General features: G+C 34.7%; 3 protein-coding genes across 3 annotated transcripts in view; 2 read left to right on the forward strand and 1 right to left on the reverse strand.

Annotated features, from left to right (window-relative positions):
- The window catches only part of MED12L (mediator complex subunit 12L), a 200,078-nt gene that overhangs the window by 57,677 nt on the left and 123,308 nt on the right, over positions 1-19,093 (reverse strand). The window contains exons 16-19 of the mRNA XM_063306563.1: positions 6,361-6,508; positions 5,765-5,883; positions 2,695-2,838; positions 1,015-1,178 (exon numbers count right to left, since the gene is read on the reverse strand). Coding sequence (XP_063162633.1) covers positions 1,015-1,178; positions 2,695-2,838; positions 5,765-5,883; positions 6,361-6,508 — 575 coding nt within the window. The remainder of the gene's footprint in view (positions 1-1,014; positions 1,179-2,694; positions 2,839-5,764; positions 5,884-6,360; positions 6,509-19,093) is intronic.
- P2RY12 (purinergic receptor P2Y12) lies at positions 6,614-10,803 on the forward strand. The gene is made up of 3 exons (XM_063306568.1): positions 6,614-6,843; positions 7,760-8,016; positions 9,511-10,803. The coding sequence occupies exon 3, from the start codon at positions 9,529-9,531 to the stop codon at positions 10,525-10,527; it is 999 nt and encodes a 332-aa protein (XP_063162638.1). The 5' UTR covers positions 6,614-6,843; positions 7,760-8,016; positions 9,511-9,528; the 3' UTR covers positions 10,528-10,803.
- P2RY13 (purinergic receptor P2Y13) lies at positions 14,006-17,479 on the forward strand. The gene is made up of 3 exons (XM_063306567.1): positions 14,006-14,034; positions 15,545-15,626; positions 16,177-17,479. The coding sequence occupies exon 3, from the start codon at positions 16,193-16,195 to the stop codon at positions 17,198-17,200; it is 1,008 nt and encodes a 335-aa protein (XP_063162637.1). The 5' UTR covers positions 14,006-14,034; positions 15,545-15,626; positions 16,177-16,192; the 3' UTR covers positions 17,201-17,479.

Below are 19,093 nucleotides of genomic sequence, written 5' to 3' on the forward strand. Positions count from 1 at the left end.
ACATTATTAAAAATTAGAAGTAAGTCGCAGTACTGTCCTTTCCCGTGGTTTAGAACTGTAGAATTGAATTATGTGGTCTTATACTCCTGCTCTGAGTTTCCAAGACAAAGAGTAACGTTATTTGTATTTAATTCTATAAAACAATAACCTCCTTAATCTAACTACCACAATATATATATTGTACATTGGTGTACAAACCAGATGAAGGATCTACTACTTAAGTACCCTGAGCTATATGTGACCTGTCCAAAAGTTGCCAGAAAATTATAGTTCTAAATGTGGTGGAAAATTATCAAGTGCACAGGAAGTAATAAAATTGACTGTATATAATTATTTCCTTATTTAATTCAACTTTAGATTTATCCTGGCTCCCTAGAAGTCCACTCTAAGGCTAGATACAGCACTGCCCCAAAAACGGTTGTACATCCCTACCCTAACTATATTACGGACATGCCTATATTACTAACATTAATGTGTCAATTTTGACACTCTCTAAACAATGATAGCTGATATTCAAGTCAATCAACTTCACAAAACTATAATGCACAAGACCACTTCAATAGATTTAGTTAACACTAATCTGGTTATAGAAAGAAACTGAATATCTGTATATGTTTATATTTCTAAGGGTAATAAAGTAATAAAAATAACATTTATAGAATAAATAAAAATAGAATTCAAATATATATAATCAAGAATTCATATATGAAGAAATGTATTGTGCTCAACACATTGTAAACATGATTAGAATTCAGACTTTCTTTCCCAGATCACTTTCTATCTTGAAAAAGGCCATTAGCTGAGAGATAAAGCTGTTTCAGGCACTTTCAAATCTATTAGTTTGGGGAAATAATGAATATGTGCATTTCTAATTATAATAAGATTTTGCATTTCTAATTACACTAAGGTGTTCAATTTCCCATAGAGCTCTCTAATAACATTGTATGCTATTTACAAACTGAGCATACTAATTAGAAAACTAAGTAGTCTTTGAAAAACATTACCACTACAAACCCTTCAAAAACCTGAGCGGTTTGATCTGGATTCAAAATGAGGCAGGCATGATAATGCCTTAGCACAGCTACAATGCAAACACACAGTCCAGTTGTATAACTTCCTGCCAGGCCGGATGACTTCAGCAGTAGTTCAGCTTCCACCACACTCAGCTCATTCAGCAGCTAAAATAAAAGGTTAAATATCACTTTAGGATTCCTCTCTAAATCTAAACGCCACAGAGCTGTGTTGTAGTAGTTTGTTCTTGTTGTTTAACTATTTAAGCAGATATAGAGTGTTTTCACATAGCTAAAATTCTGGCTTCCTAATCAAAGAGCCCTAGTGCACATTGATTTGATCAATCCACTAAAGGAAGTGTCCTGGCCTTCTTTAAAGAATGGAGCAAACCTATTACATATAGTTGCATCCATAGTTTATTTAGAATATCACCTGAACCAAGAACAAAGAAGACTTAATTCTTGATCTGAATGACATGTTCAACAAACCACAGCTGCAGCCATTCATATAACATGGATTTTTATGGATCCATATTATTGTCTGTTCGAGATGTTCCCATGAGCACATGGAGTTAGAAAGCATCATCACACTGATCTTACACTCCTGCATTGATACGCATTGCTCATATATTAGAAGACCATAATTCTGGCTTCCTGTGATGTATAAATGCCCTTACAGTGCTTCAATCCCTCCTTACTCAAAGAGAAGCATTAAAAGTATGATAGTTTTTGGACGGAAATATAAATACCCTTCAGGCAAATCACTAATCCACAAGGATCTTCCCTCATCTGAGAAGCCTTTGACTTTTCTCTCCATATACAAGTTCTATATGTGGAAAAAAAGTTCTATGTCTTCTCTTTCAAAGAACAGATTTTCCAGTTATTAAAGTATACAAAAGTGAACTGAATATGAAATATGTCAACTCTCAAGAACAAATTCTGGAGTTTTCTTTAACATCAGAAATTGTATTACTGGAGTTGGATAGAGTGTATTATTGTAATTGTTATTCTAAATACTATGAAGCTTCCTGGTTCAAGAGACAAAGCCATTTCAAAGGCACTAGATTCTTTGCCTTATTTCAGCTGAGAATGGAAATAAGTTATCATGCCACTGGGATGCATGCACACTGGCAATTTACTAATTTATTGCTAAAGTCACTATCACAATATCACTGGCATCCACAGGAAGGGGCAAAAAGAGCCCATCACATTTGTATGTGGGTTGATGTTACATGAACATGCAAAGTGGAAGGGCTTTAATCATGCTGCTGCAACTGCCATCTTGCCTTTTTGGATCCCACTCCCTCTCCATGGACACGGGCGCCTAGCACTGTAAATTCTGAAGCTGACCAGCTGAGTTTGGTATGAATTCTTTTCTTCCATCTTGTAACATTTAATTATTTCCAAGATGCTAATGTGGACAATGCAGAATAAAATTCCACTGATCATGAAGTGAACTACACTAGCATTTACTAGCATTTATTCCATAAAAACTGGCTAGGAACACAGCAGTAGTGGGACACTTCTATAGTAATAAATGGAATGAGGGGAACTTATCAAGTCTCTGTCCCATTCTTGAAAGTATTGTTTTAAATAATTGTTTAGTTCTCTTACAAGGACTTATTCTTAAAGATGGAATAAAATAATTTAAATAAATATGTATATATAAATTTCATTCAGGTACCTGAACAGCAAAGTCAATAAGTCCATTAATATTTAAAGCAGGTTCCATTAGATCAAAGATAAATTCTATGTGATGAGCTAGTGGAAGATGGTATGATGTTCCTGATGCAAAACTAGTAATCTGCTCCAGAACATTGTTGGAGATCTGTTTAAAAACAAACAGACCCATTAGCAAAGTAAAGCATTATGGGAACCAGTACAGCAAAGAATTAGCAAGCATTCATTCATGTAACAGTAAGGGGTGGGGGTGGGGATATAAAGTTAGAGAGAAATTAATTTGGTTCAGACCAAAATTGTAGCCTAAGGTGAAACTGAATCTCTACAAAGAGACTGAACCTGAAGATGAGGCTTCATGAGTGATTTGATGTTTTGAAGCACTAGAAAAAGGTGGATACCTGACATGTTAAAAGGAATTTATTTATAGAGTGTAGGTTTTCATGGCTTCTGTTTATTGGTGAAATGACTTCCAGGTAATGCCACATGAGACAATGAACTGTGCTCCTAGCTTCTTCAGACCAGGTATGAAACTCCATGACTTAAGAGTTATTTCCTCAGAATTACTATATGGGCAATAGAAACATATACTACTATCTAAATAATTCATATGACAACCAGTTTGGTGTAGTGGTTAAAAGCACTGGGCTGGAAACTGGGAGATTGTGTGTTCTAGTCCTGCCTTAGGGGCAAAGCCAGCTGGGTGACCTTGGGCCAGTCACTTGTTCTTTGCCCTAGGAAGAAGGCAATGGCAAACCTAAAAAATGTTGCAAAGAATACTGCAGGGCCTTCTCTAGGCAGTCACCAGGAGTCAAGAATGACTCAAAGGCATGCATGCATCATGAATAAATATGTACTGTAGTTGTGGGCATTATGCTGCACTGAACATGATATTGGTTTGCAAGTTCAGTTATGCACACATTCATTGTCTTGAAGTCATTTTATCAGCAGCTATATTGCTTGACAATTTATTGGGAGGAGAGAGGAACAGACCAGAAGTTAGGCCTTCTCTGCAGTAATCCCAACACTTTGGTATACCTTCCTCCCAGGGGTTTGCTTGGCCCCTTTGTTGTTGTCATTTATTAAGGCATGAAAACATCTTTCAAAAGTTAATGGTGACTCAGCTGCTGCTGTTTCTATTTTTATATATTTTAATGGGTTTTGGACAGGGGGACTTTTATTCTATGTTATAGTGAGCTAAGATCTTTTATTGTATGGGTTGTTTTTATATTTGCAACACTGCCTGGAGTTTTGTGATAAAAGCAGTCTAAAAGTACTTTAAGTAAATAAGTAAACAAATAAATAAATATCCACTGCAGTGTATGAAGGATCTAAGGAAACCATGAGAAGATTTTAAAGTGTATCTCTAAATCAAAATGCTTGCTATAGGTGAGAATCAGTTATTTTATATTTAGAAACCTTCTCTAAATGATGAATATAAAATAGTCATATTCTAAGAAATAGCATTTAATTATTTCCCAAAGCAACAAAATAATTCTAAACAAGTATCTGAAAATAGGTAATTTACTTGCCAAATGTCACCTTTTTTATTCCATTAAAGTAAATCCTCAAATCAAGCAAAACTCCTGGTGATTAAATGGACACATCCGTGCAATTTTCTTAGTATGATACGGGAGTGGTTTCCCACTGATTGATGAGTCTAGTTCACAGCCCTGAATTCCATGATGTTCTCCCATTCAAGTATGAACCATCCCATCCAAGTACTAACCCTATTTAGATCCTGAGCCCAGAAAAGATTACATTGCTGATGAATAAATATGGAAGATGAATTATTCTTTCTTAATCACTTCCAAATTTGTAAGAACTCTATTTTCTCTTTACCTGTTTGTGTGAAATTTATTCCTGTTGTGGGGGACAAACATAACTGCAAATGTTACCTAATTCTGTCCACCCAAAGCAATGTTTAATTAATTAACTTTATAAAAAACAAGCAGAATTTAAAGTAGTCAGCTCCAAAACTCCTGCATTCTTTGTCTGCAACTAGGAATTCACCATTCCTTGTAATTTTCTAATATCCCTGCATAATTATCCAACTCTGTTGCAGTCATATGTGTTTTTCTCATGCTATTTGGTGGAAAACCTGAATCTCAGTTCAGACGAAGCTCAAAGTGAAGCAGTGACATACTCCAGTCTGAAGCAGCTTCTTCCTCCAATATGCCAAATTGTCCTCAAGCTAAGATTTGCAGTCAATGCACAATTCCAGTTTTCATCTTTTGTCATAGGAGACAAAAATGTACTAGCACTGACATTCTTCTTGGCTGAGCCCTAGAAGAGTTCCAAACTCTTTAATCTGCATCAACATTACAAAACGGATTTAGATAGAATGCATCTTAACTGCTCCCACCCCCCAGCTTTCTAAGAGAAAATAACACAGCTCTCACTGAAACAAAAATAACATGGTGAGGATGTCTGATTTATACTCTGCCTTACTGTTGAAACACAACAAAAGTATTACAGAAACAAGCCTGCAGTGCTGCTGTGTCTCTTCTTTTGTGATTGGCACCAAAGCAAGCACCTACAGCTATTCATGAGCAGTTGGGGGGATCTCTCAAATGTTAAACATGCAGGCTCTGGCTAATTTTCTGGTGATGACTATAGCATGAATCAAGACTCTTAAGTCTGTAGCAGCTGTGATTTAAAATGACATAGGGAAACTCCATTAACTATGACTTAAATCATGGAGTTTAAATCTATCATAGATATAGACCTTAGTTAGAAATATTCCAGATGAACTAAAGGTTAAAATGTAATTCCAAAGAATTTATAAGAAGCAGTTAGTTACTAAGTGTGGAATGTTCTCTTTTTGTTTTTACTACCCACTCACCTCAAATCTACCTTCTAGCATCTCCTCACAGCCGAATCCTTTCCATACACACAGAAACACACACAAATTTATCTTCTACTCATTAATCCTGCCCTGTCCTACTCCTTTAGTAGTCCTTTTCCTATGATGAACTTTTTTCCTCTCCACAACTTCTAGTTTATACTGCATGTATTTTATATTACACTCAAAACTTCAATACACAGAAATTGCAGAGATAGCAACTTAAAAGTACCTGACTGGTCACTTGATGCTGGTCAAAGTATGAGAGCTGCTGAAGTTTTGTAAATACAGTTTCTAAAGTTGGGAATGCCTCTTGCTTGTTCTTCCTGACTTTTGGACCTTCATCACCACCTAAAACATATTTTCACATTTTATATGCTTTGTAGTAAATAATAGTAACATGCTATTTCAAAAACAAATTTTACAAAAATTTACCTCTATGTCTATTTCAGAGCAAAGAATGTGAAATTACATTGCTTGCAATCTGGCGTGGAAAACCATCTTAGCTTTTAAAAAAGAAACATCCCTTACAATTTATAATCTTTTAAAGTTCATATACTTGGCTTCAGGATGAGATAGTAAATTCTTGTTATAAAGCCTATCCTTATACAGTATATGCTTACATTTTCTAAATTAGTTATGAAAGACAATTACAAGCCAATTCTAATTCGCTTATATGTTATGCTTCATAGCAGTCTGAAAATAGTTATTTTCAAAAAAAGATAATTATCATTAAACACTTGCAAACTGTATAAAGATTCCCTTTCTCAACCCACAACTGTGCTGTTCTGTGCACTGCAAGATAAGCATCAACAATTAGTTAATTACCACTCATTTCAGAAGTGTTTTTCTTATTTAGGATTTTCAGGATATCTCTGGTAATCTTCTTTAGTTGATGCCTTGCCTCTTCACGTTCCTTGCCAACTCCATAAAGAAGTATCATGCGCTGATTACATTCATGACTTGATGATACATCCTTTTAATCAGAAAATAAACAAAAGGAATCAAGAACTGAATTAAGTAGAAGAACTGGCTGACTGGGAATTATGGAAGTAGAGGACCATCCAGGGCACTAGAATGGCAAAGGCAAACCCAAAGAAAATACTTAACTACTTGAAAATAGCTGTTGTATTTGATTTGCTATTACTTCAGTGATGGAGGACTCTGATCCACTGAATACTTTGGCATGAGAAAAAAAAATAAGCAATGTCCTTGTTTTCCTTAGAACATTCCCTAAATCTTCAGGATGCTTTAACCAACATAGAAGACCACAACAGAACAGGAAATCAACAGAAAATAGCCAGGGGAAAGGTACTAATCCAGCACCATCACTACTATACATATAAGTAAAACTTTATGTTCAGTTCATGCACATTAAAAATAATTAAGACTATAATATAGCTAAATTATAAGCCAAAAGACAATGTCGTCTGGTAGTTAAGATGGTCCTAGTCCTCCCTTCGGACTTTGGGCCAGTCATTGTATCTCAATCTATAGAAAAAAGCAATGGAAAGCCACTTCCGAAATCTTGCCAAGAAAACTGCGTGAAGCTGCTCAGGAAGTCACCAGGAGTCAAGAGGGAAGGGGAAGGGACGAGGAGAGGAGAGAGAAGAAGTAAAAGAAAGAAGTTGTAAGCCATATAATAGAATAAATTTTCCAGGGACCATCTAGGGCCCTAAGTATACCTGTATAAAAGTAATTCCAAAGGATAGTGCTTTGTTTTGCTGTATGTGAGTTTCCCATTTTTGCTTTTTTTCTCTAATGTAAAATGTTCAGATGTGGGTACAGCATAGTGAATGCCAAATTGCAGGCATACTGGCATTCTGGGTGTCACACTGGGAACCTCCAGTCTAACCCTTGCCCACTGAGGATTCTCACGGGGCTGTTATTCCTGTGTGCTTTCTGTACAGCTATAATAGCAGAATATTATAGTGTTGTGATAAAAGGAACAAATATGGTCAGTAGTGCAGAGTACATTTACTACAAATTATATTATGGCTAGTATTTTTGGTTGTTTATCAGAAGTATTGTTTAATTTGATTTGCATCAGAAGATTAGTGCCAGACTCCACTAGCTTATACCAGGGCTCTTCTAGTGGAGTCTAATGAAATAATGAGATTGGCTATGTTTTTAAATTATTTTCTTAATCATGAAATCTTCTATTACCCTTCAGGGTAGTAAGTGTAGAATAATTGAAACTCGTGATTTCTGATTGATTATATTCCAGCTGTTTAAAGGAAGAAAGCATCTTAAAAACTAAGCCCCTTTACTTCCTCTTGTATGCTCTGACTCATTCACTTCTGCCACTTCTGTTTTGGGTCAAAGATCTCTGCTGATGGAGTTTACTATATAAGCCTTACTTTGAAGCAGTCACTCCAGCCTAAATAAAAAGAAAGGAAAGCAGATCAGAAACCCTTGTTTCCAGGAAAGATAAATTTCCAATGAAGGAAAGTCCAGGTATACTGGTTTCTACAGGTATTTAAGGTAACTTCATATTTTTAATTGTAATTTTAATCTGCATTTCCATTCTGTTATGATTGCCAGAGGTAAACACTTCAATTCATATATTTTAATATTTTAAAATACTTTGATAATTGGTGTTTTGTTTTGTTCTGCTGTAATCCTGTCATGTTTAAAGTAAAATCCTAGCTACAGTGGAAAATTCTGCTGTAAACTGAAATCCAACAACAGTCCGCTCTAGGATTATATAACTTCTAAAAGTAAACAAATTTTCACTTCCACTTATTTTTGACAAGTTATATAAAATGCTGATGTTTCAAACAGCAATTTATTTAAGATGTAAATATAACAATGTCTTAAATATGAGTGTTTGAAATAAATTGCCAAAAAAGTGTTCACATGTGTTTGTATGTGTGCCCAGTTACACTTGCTCTCTCTGATACAATGTCACCATTTTAAAACTGTGCTTAGCCTACATATCTGCTCCTTATCTTTTGACCTTCCTTAAAACAAGTATACATTAATCATATAATTGCTTGCAAATTTTTCCTTGATTATATCTTAAAATAAATGCAACATGTGAAGAATGAAGCTCACATTGGAGATAAATCTTATAAATACTTTGACACTTCCAGTTATATTTTATTCAGGATTGAAAACTTAAGAGAAAATTCTTTCTTCCTAGGTGCAGGGTAGTTGGGTAATCTGGTCTGAATGATTGATTCAAAGGTAAATAGCATTAATTAACTTTGCCTATCAAGGTTAAGATACATAAAATAGCTGGAAAATGTCTGACTTGATCTGAAAAAGTGTTTTTTTTCTATTTTATTCATTTTTATTTTTATGAGGAAGACACAGGACTAGGATTCCTATTAAAAGTGCTTTGAGTTCATTGACAATGCAATCATAATTTCTTTAATTTATTTTTCTGAATATGCAGACATTTCCCTCAATTTAATTATACTATTCTTCTATGTGGGAATATTACTTTCTGAGTGAAGCATTATATCAATAAAACTGAGTGAAAATTTTCATTTAGAATGTCAATTATGTGGGTTCTTGAAACAGGGTATACTTATATCCAGATTCTCTGGATTACAGAGCTGCAAATCTAAACTGCCAATTATTTATTTGCAAAATTATTTAATTAGAGCATCCTGAGTTTGTACTTTTGTGATTCATAAACAAGCATATTACTTCCAGCAAAGCATTGCCCAAACTAATGCTTCCCATAAGGGTTGGATTTTCAGTTCCTAGAATTCTTAACCAGCATGGCCAAGTCCTGGCTGGCATTTCTGGCAGCTGCACCCCAGAACATTTGGACGACACCCCTTTCAGGAAAGGTCTTCTGCTCATATGAGGGTGTTCATAATTTTGAAACAGCATTCCATACTGCAAGTTCAATAAAAAAGCTATTCATGCTGTTACTTGTATATAGGGATGGTTTAAAATACTAGATTCAAGCATTAATTAAAATGGCTGGCATTTACGACTAATGTGCTTATTTTGTTTTGGTAGAAAGCAATTAAAGCCACCATGAGACCAGAGTACAACCCTCCTGGAAATAGCAGCAACTGCACCACTGACAGCAAGATGAATCAAGTTATCTTTCCTTTGTTATACACCTTTATTTTCTTTATTGGCATAATCATGAATGGCTTGGCCATGGGAGTTTTTTTCCAAATCTCCAGCAAATCAAATTTCATTGTCTTTCTCAAGAACATAGTGATTTCTGACATCCTGATGGTATTAACATTTCCATTCAAAATTCTCAGTGATGCAAAACTAATTTCCTGGAAATTGAGAGGGTTTGTTTGCAAGGTGACTCAGGTCATATTTTACTTCACCATGTACCTCAGCATTATTTTTTTGGGACTTATAACAATTGATCGATATTTGAAGACTGTCAAACCTTTCAAGTCATCAAGGACTAACAAAGTATCAGCCACTAAGATTTTGTCCATGATTATCTGGGTTGTCATGTTTTCTCTTTCCCTTCCAAACATAATTCTGACAGACAAGAGGCCAACATATGAGAATGTGAAGAAATGTGCTAACCTGAAATCTTACTTTGGACTACTGTGGCATGAAATTGTTACATATATTTGCCAGTTTATCTTCTGGATTAATTTTGTTATCATTGTTGTATGCTACATTCTCATAACCCAGGAACTGTACAACTCCTACAAAAGAACAAGACATTTGGGAAAGGCAAACAAGAAGACTGTGAATATCAAGGTTTTCATAATTATTGGTGTATTTTTTGTTTGCTTTGTTCCTTTCCATTTTGCTAGAATTCCTTATACTTTGAGCCAAACCAGAGATGTTTTTCAGTGTTCAACCCAGAATATTTTGTTTTATATAAAAGAGGGCACCTTGTGGTTAACTTCCTTGAATGCATGCTTAGACCCATTCATTTATTTTGCCCTCTGCAAATCATTTAGAAAGTCTCTTCTAAATAATTTGCGTAAATGTGTAATCAAAACAAGAAGGGATCATAACAGAGAAACTACCGATGAAGAGACAACGATGTAGGTAAACAAGAAACCTAGCCAAACATAGTTTGTATCCCTCTGATGCAAAAGTTTTTTTTCTAATAGAAATTCTACCTTCTTGTTTTTACTGAAATCAGGAATCACACCTACCCCATGATACTAACAACCAGCTACAAAATTATCACTGCTGCAGTTTTTTAAAAAATATCATAGCTACAAATATTGATTCACACTGAGAACAAATTAATTGGACAGTGAAGAAAATTTCTGTGTACTAAAAGAAAAAGAAAAGCTTTTGGGAGGGTGGGAGGGAGGGAGGGCAAAGTATACAAAAAAGGAGAGACCGTTGTGATAAGTATATATTACTCAGAAATCCTATAGACATAAAAAGAAAATGCTGTTGCATAATCTTCAGTACAGGAACTGCTATTAATAGTTTTATATCTTTGGACTGTTAAGATCTAGTTCCCAGACACCCTAATAATCAACTCCCTCACTTCCCTTTTCCCTTCAGAAAGGCAAAATTGTTCAAGCATCTTTAAATTAATATTTATATTTAAAACTGATTTTTCTCAGAGAACCCTGGGCCCTTGGTTTACTGGATTACTTAGAAGCCTTCCTTCCTTGGATTATTTATGTAAACCAATCAAGCAGTTTATATATATATATATATGGATATGGATATATATATATATATAAAAACTTGGGGGGTTATTGTATTCTGAAAAAACTAAATAACACTGGCAGTTATTTATTATAAATCATTTTGCCCCAAATTATGCAAAAGAGGCACTTAGTTATGATTATAGCAATCTGATACTACAATTATTTAAGAACACAGAATCTCTACAAGCATTACCTTTATCTTTACTTCAGAATGAGAAATAGATCTTATTTGCTCCATATCTATGACTGAATATGTGCCATCAAATCGATGACGATGTTTAGCGACCACATAGATAGATTTTCTCCAGGACTGCATATCAACAAACATCATATAAATCACTGAGCTTTTTCAGACAAATATATATATGAAATAAAATTATAATGTTATAAGTGCAATTTATTTCTGTTAAATGATGTAATATTTTGGTGCTTCCACAAAAACTGCATAAAAGGAAATGTAATGCCTTTGAAAGAAAAAAAATTCTGCTTAGTGTCTTCTTTTTTTAATCTGCTTTTTTTTTTGATAGATAAATGTCTTCATGTTCTTCAGTTTCATTTTTTCAAATATATAAAATAAATTCTAGTATGGGTGTGATATAACACACCATATAAAACTGAATTTTACTGACATAAAAATGGCAACCAATTGCTAACTAATTACTGTTATAAAAATCTTGCTGCTGCGAAGTCCAAAGCAAGTCATAAGTAAGACAATCATGCCAAGCTACAGTTGTAAACGCCACAAATGCCAAATCTCAAGTCACAGTCAGAAGGTGATTTAGAAGCCATGCGCAATATGTTTGCATGATTTGTAATACACTTATTTCATACAAATTCACAAACTATTGAGAAGCAGCAGTGGTGACCATTGTTTTGCTTCAAGAAATTTCTGTGTAAGATAATGGGAGAGGAATTAGGAAACTAAGTAAATGGGAAGTGAAAACTGCTCTAGGTTGTGTTTTGCCTTTTTTAAACAAAAATGTCCAAAAGGACATAACAAGATACAAGCAGAACTAGTGGATGGGAAAAAAAACCCTAATCACAACATGACAGATTTCAAAACGTGAAGCTGGATGTCAGGCAAGCAGTCCTTCTGGTGAGTCTGTTCTGTCTCAAAAATCCTAACTCTGGTTGCCATCTACCTCATTTGGATAGAAGTATTGATAAAAACATAAGCACCTGGACAAGTTCATTTGGAAGGAGAAAGACCTTTGGGGTTACAGTTATTGCAAGAACACAGTAACTGTTCTTTAAGCCCAAATAATGCATGCATTATAATACTGGTCGCTTGATCTGTAAGTACCCTAACACCTATTTCATGGTGTTCAATGAATACAGAAGAAACATTATTGTCTCGCTTTTTTCAAGGAGATACTGAAATGCAAAATCCTTTGCAAAGGCTTCACTTACACAAAACATTTAGAAAATTAAGCTTTTTAATATCCCCTTTTTAGTAAATTCTTCAAAAGTCCTAATCAACACAGCGGAACCAATCACTAAAGACCTGCTCACCATGCCAGACATTTGCATCACCTCAATGCACAATGTTCTTTAGTCCACATTTTATATCCAATTTTCTGTTGTTGTTGTTGTTGTTGTTGTTACTGTATTCACTGTCTGCTTTAATTTGGTCACTCCACCATCTAATTCCAAATGGCTCTGATGACTGTGACATCATAATTTTGAATATATTACCAGCAAAATTATGTAAATCATATAGGCTTTCTGGGCAAACAAAGGAAAGTTTGGGCAAAAGAAAGAACAAATATTACTGAAACAAATAAGAACAAGAGGAGATTGTTGGAAATTATAAGAGGAACTATGCAATATATAACCACAAACATACAGAAAAAATATGTACTATGTATGCTCCTTCTGTGGGCTGAGGTACCTTTTACATGTTGGTTGTCCAGTCTGCAGCTCATCCTCTTGTCTCCCAGGGTCATTCCCACACACCGTCACAAATCCTATATATATCTACACTAAAACATTTTATATGATTCAACTTTAATAAGTTATTATTCAGCAATTGGTATCCCTAAAAGTGGTTATTCTCACTTCTTCTTTCCATTACAGTCTATTCCTCTCTATTTCTGTCGCTTTCTGGAATTAATCAATGAAAAGGACAGTTTCTTCAATGCCACCAACACACCCAATTATTTCTTTAAGAGAAAACCACAAACATTTTCAGGTGACCCAGAAAGCAAAAATCAGTCACTGTCACTTTGTAAATAACATCAACAGGAGAGATTTGTGATGGAAGAATTTGTTATCTTCTGTCATGCAAAGTAAGAATCTCTGTACAGAACTAATACATAAAGGCAAGCAGAAAAGAATACAAAGAAAAATTGAGTCTGTAGACATTGGCCATTACAACTGTATGGAACACAAACTGCCTGTGAACTTCCACTTTTCTGCAGACTTCCTACAATTATTTAGAATCCCCAAAACTACCAATTAAAATCAATCATTGAAAAGAAAAGCACACACACACACACACACATCAGATATTGCACTGCCATTTCATCCTATTTCTATATTTCCTGCCCATAATATCAGGTTTTCCCAGCATTCTTTTCTTGGTTCTTAGCTTTAGTCAAACTCAGTTCCATGTTTCATGCAGTCAATGTTTATTTTTCTGTAGATACAAAGAGATTAATATTCAGTAAGATAGTTTCATTTGGTATGTGAATAGCTTTTGTAAGATTTGTAGCATTTGACTGGGATTGGGGGAGGGGGGGAATGGAGAGAGAGAAATCAGGCTGGTGAAAAATGAGGAACGAACATGCAGCAAAACTGCTTGTGAAACTAAGTTTCTCTGCTGTTACTACATTTGCAAGGGTTTGTCTAACTGACCAGTCAAGTATTCCTGCACAGAGAGGTAAGTAATTTAATTCTTGCCATATGGATCATTATCATCAACATGATTATTATTATCAAGCTACAGAGAGAGAAAAATCCTTGAGTCATAAAATTTTTCAAAGAGCTTTCAAATGTATTGTTTCTATATGAAACGGTTTATTAATTCTAGCCATTTTACTTACATTGTTGGGATGGGATATAACATCTCTTGTGAGACTTTCAGTTGAGAAAAAAATAATAGATTGCTAGTCAGTGCAATAAATAGAACACTTCTACGTACAATTCAGTAAGATTTCAAGGAAAGGCATCTCTTATAATATAGCCTAAAAATCAGCACTAATTGGCCAAATCATATTTATTATTTATATATCCTTACTGCACTCTCCTTCAGGAAACTGAGGGCAATTTATAGTGTTCTCTGTTCACTTGTTGTTAAAACAATCCCACTGGATAGGCTTGGAGGAGAGGATATGGAAGAAAATGGAAGAGTGAGACCAATTTAAGGCCACCCAAGTTAGAAATAGCTCTGATCCAGAGAAACCATCTGGTCTGAAGCACAAAACAGAATCTTTGTCTTTTTACAGAAGGAGGAAGCTTCTCAAAGTACAGCTTATGTCATACTTGAAACTCAGTAAAAATCAAAAGCCAGAAATAAAATACCAAGCTACCGAAATTGACCAAGTTAATCCTCTAATTTACTGTTTGAATTAGAAAGTTAATATGACACAAACCCAATTAGTTTAATTAATTAATTTGGATATCAATCACACTGACTCCCCACAAAGAAAAATGCTGCTGTTTATAAAAGTCTGTACAGCCAGATGTGATACAGTAGTTAGGTTTACCCATTTAAGTGATTAGTAAGTTAACCCATTTTTCGACCCACATAATACATTGAAGCATGAACTAACCATAAAGACTGGGTTCCCATAACACTTTTATTTTACATATTTGTATATTCTAACCTTCTCAGGGTAGAATATACAAATATGTAAAACAAAATCTCAGAAAGCACTTATAAGGCGGGAAAGGATTCAGCTATCAGACATGCGATAGAATTATTTTATTGCTTTCCTTACTTTTCCACTGGCTCTGGATGAACTTCTAAGTGAAGATTTATATCACAAATATTTATATTTATATTACAGATACAAGCCTGTAATTGGGGGGGGGGGTGTTGGGGGTAGGTTAAGAAATATGGTAAGCACATTTTTTTCCTTCCTATTTGGCATTTTTGTAACATTAGCAGCAGTCCATATGTGTCTGTGCAATTTCACCTGCCTTTTGTTAAAGTGCAATTAAGTCAGATTACCACAATTCCCACCAAAATTCTGGCTTTTTGAACTACATTTTCCAGGAAACAGAAACTGCCAAACAGAATGTGTGGCCAGTTCATTTCTAGGGCCAAACTGCTGGTTCTGAGCTTTAAGCAGCTTTCCAGCTCAGGGCCTACCTATTTGAAAAATGGTCTCTTCCACATGTACCTAACCTAAACTTCAGGATTTTCTTATGCACTTTTTTTTTTCAAGGTCTCTGGCAAATGAAACACAGAAGATAACCAGAAGTGAAAAGGCCTTTCCAGCATCGCTTTCATGGTTTTGGAACCGGCAAGTAACTTTTTTAATTTTCTTGTATCTTAAATCATCTAATAACATTCATATTGTTATAGCTTTCCACACCCACTATTTTCTATTCCTGGACCCCTGAGAACGTATATGTTAGTCTATAAGTAACATTACAGTGGCAAAAGAAATAATGCAACTGATTTGTTTTCTACAGTTTTGGAATATCTGTGAAGAAAAAACTCAGATCAAACATTTCCTCACATGTTGGACATACATAGCATTTTTCTATGTGAGCAGACTCAGCCACCTTCCACTTTGCACCAAACTGTGGAAATAGATTCACAAAATTCTAAATCACCTGGAAACATCTTTTTTGCTAAGCAGAGCAGTTCCCAAATAATGTAATGTCATATATGCTATCAAAATGCATTTCATAATATTGCCCCAAGGATCCAAAAATGATTCTGTCTAACTGTAAAGTTTGTCCCCCAAATTTTAACGTCTAGGTGATTTCTGGTCTTCTTGCTTTTGTCCTTTTTTCTTTAAGCAAAAGGTTTACAAATACTTACTTTCCATAAATATTATTATTTTTCCAGCTTCCCTGTAAAAACCATGAATGGAAGTATCAGCGCTTCCAACTGGACATCCTTCTCTGGGCAATGCTACCGAGATACCAGGACATCTCATGTTGTATTTCCAATTTTGTACAGCATTCTTTTCCTTGTGGGATTTCTACTGAACAGTTTGGCTGTAGTTGCTTTTTTCCAGATTCCAACCACCTCAAGTTTCATTGTGTATCTTAAGAACACCTTGGTTTCTGATTCCATAATGACACTCATGCTGCCTTTCAAGATTCTAACAGACTCAGAACTGGGGTTATGGCAACTTAAAGCATTTGTTTGTCGTTTTTCTGCTGTAATATTTTATCAGACCATGTACATAAGTATTGTGCTGCTTGGACTTATTTCCTTAGATAGGTTTCTCAAGATCATTCAACCTTTTGGGAAGTTCTGGTTGCATAATATCACTTCAGCTAAAGTGGTTTCATGGATTGTCTGGGTCTTCTTCTTTGGCCTCTCCTTGCCCAATATGATTTTGTCAAATCGTGAGGCTACACCTCTCTCAGTAAGGAAGTGTGCTTCATTGAAAAGTGACTTGGGACTGAAATGGCATGAGGCTGTCAATTACATCTGTCAAATTATCTTCTATCTTGTACTAATTTTGATGCTTCTGTCTTATATAATTATTGCTAAAAAGATTTATAGCTCTTATAAAAAAACAAAGATATCAGAGTGTAAAATTAAACAAAGAGCCAAAAGTAAGGTATTTATAATTGTAGCTGTTTTTTTCATCTGCTTTGCCCCTTTTCATTTTGTTCGGGTACCTTATACTCTTAGTCAAAGTGGCCAACGTGTAGGCTGCACTATACAGAATCAATTATTCATAGCTAAAGAAAGCACTCTCTGGTTAGCCACTGCAAATATATGTATGGATCCCTTGATATATATATTCTTATGCCGGCAATTTATAGAAAAAGCTTTTTGTGTTAAGTTACAAAAATCCAGATATATAACCCAAGAAAGTCCAACACTGGCACTGGATACTGGAATATCTACATAGAACTTTCTATTTCCCAGTAAATAAGCATTGGAAACTATTTTTAAATGCCAATTGCAGGTTATTAATAGAAAAATATAGATTAAATAGTGTAATTGTGTTCCTATATGCTTGGCTAGTATGTCATTGTATCTTAACCCGAGTTACATATTTTCTCATGTGGGAAAATGGAACTATGCTTGCAATCTGCACGTGTTTCACAGGTAAGACCACAGTACTGTTAAGACCACAGTCCACTTGTTTGGAGAAACAGAATTTGCCTTAATCTGAACAATAGACTAGCACTGTTTAATTGTGCAGAACTAGTTCAGTGCCATACTTTCTGCATTCCAAGGCTCTGGCTTTAGACTGTGTACTTTCTTTGACAATTTTGGTTACTGTCAGTTCATTCATATGAAGATGTAATTAGACTGGGGATTTTTTTGTTATCGTTTTTGTAACAGATAAGCACTTCAGGGTTTTCCCAAGCTTTTAAAAAATAATTGTCTCAGCATTTTGAACCAGTAGATATTGTATACAGTATGTCTTATGATATTATATGAACTACCTAGAGAACAATGTTATTAAATAAATGTTGGAAGTGTATAAATATTCTGATTCTTCTCAGTTCTGTTTTGGGAAACAGTCTATACGTGATTCTTCTATTGCCCAAGACGTGCTTGTTGGTAGTGATGCATTTCCAAAATGGCTGTGATTTTAATCTTTAAAATTGTAATGAATTGGATCCAGATTACATAAAAGACTATATTTACCTATACTACTATGTCCACATGCTACATTCCTCAAGAAAAGTCCTTCTGACTTGCCACAAGCATAATGGCCATTAAGGTAATGCATAAAAAATGACTATTTTTTCAATAGTCATCCTCCAACATTTGGGATGAGTTCCCACTGGATGTTTGCAAAGCTCTTTTTTTTCTTCCCTTGAAGAAAACTTCTGGCTTTCCTTTGAACTGTATCTTGGGTGATTGCTTTTCACTGTCATCATTACCCTTATTATTTGTACTGATTTTATCTGGTTTGTTATACTTTTTTATACTATGTACTTAGACTTGAAGTGGCTCAAGCTTTAGATAAAGCCTAAACAAATTTCCAGAAACCAGTAATTACAAACTATGATTACTTATCTGCATCAAGATTGGTGGGAAAAAGGCTAATAATTATCATAATAATATACATTTCTAATCAGAGTGATCAGATAGCTAACAAGATATAATTATTATAATCTTTTCTATTCTAAATAAATCTGCTTTAAACAATATAAAATACGTAATTTTTACACATATAAGTGTGATGTCTAGCACACATAGAAAATACAGAGGATAATCCAATGCATGTTTTCTCAGAAGTAATCTGTTTAAGAGAGCTTATATCCAAATAAGCAAAAACATAAATCTATAAAATCCTAGAAGAGCAATACCATCAGAGGTGTTCCATTACTACTCCCAAAATTCTCAGTAATGTCTGCACTGTGTGGGAATTTTAGGGTTTTAGTGTAACACACCTTCTACCTTGCTGAGAAGGCACAGTTAGACACAGCTGAAGAGAAAGCTATAGTTCAAAATAAGATGGCATCCAAGAAAGCTATAGTTCAAAATAAGATGGCATTAGCAAAGCATTCTATGAAATCAAAATATTCAAAATAAAAAATTTAGGCATTTCCTAAAAATTATAGATGTCATTGATTTTATTGTTTATAGGAAGTTTGATTCAGACAAAGGGGAGTCATTGCCTTTTGACTCTTTCAAAGAAAACTGATATAAATTTAAACTTACTATTAAAAATAACCTATTGTTTGTATCTGTTATTCTGTATTCTTCAGCAAAGGATCGTTACCTTGTCTTGGTGCTGGAGCTTGAGCACCTCAATGATGCCATGAGCTAAACCGTGAAGGGC

Source organism: Candoia aspera, chromosome 6, assembly GCF_035149785.1.
Source record: "Candoia aspera isolate rCanAsp1 chromosome 6, rCanAsp1.hap2, whole genome shotgun sequence".
NCBI lineage: Eukaryota > Metazoa > Chordata > Lepidosauria > Squamata > Boidae > Candoia > Candoia aspera.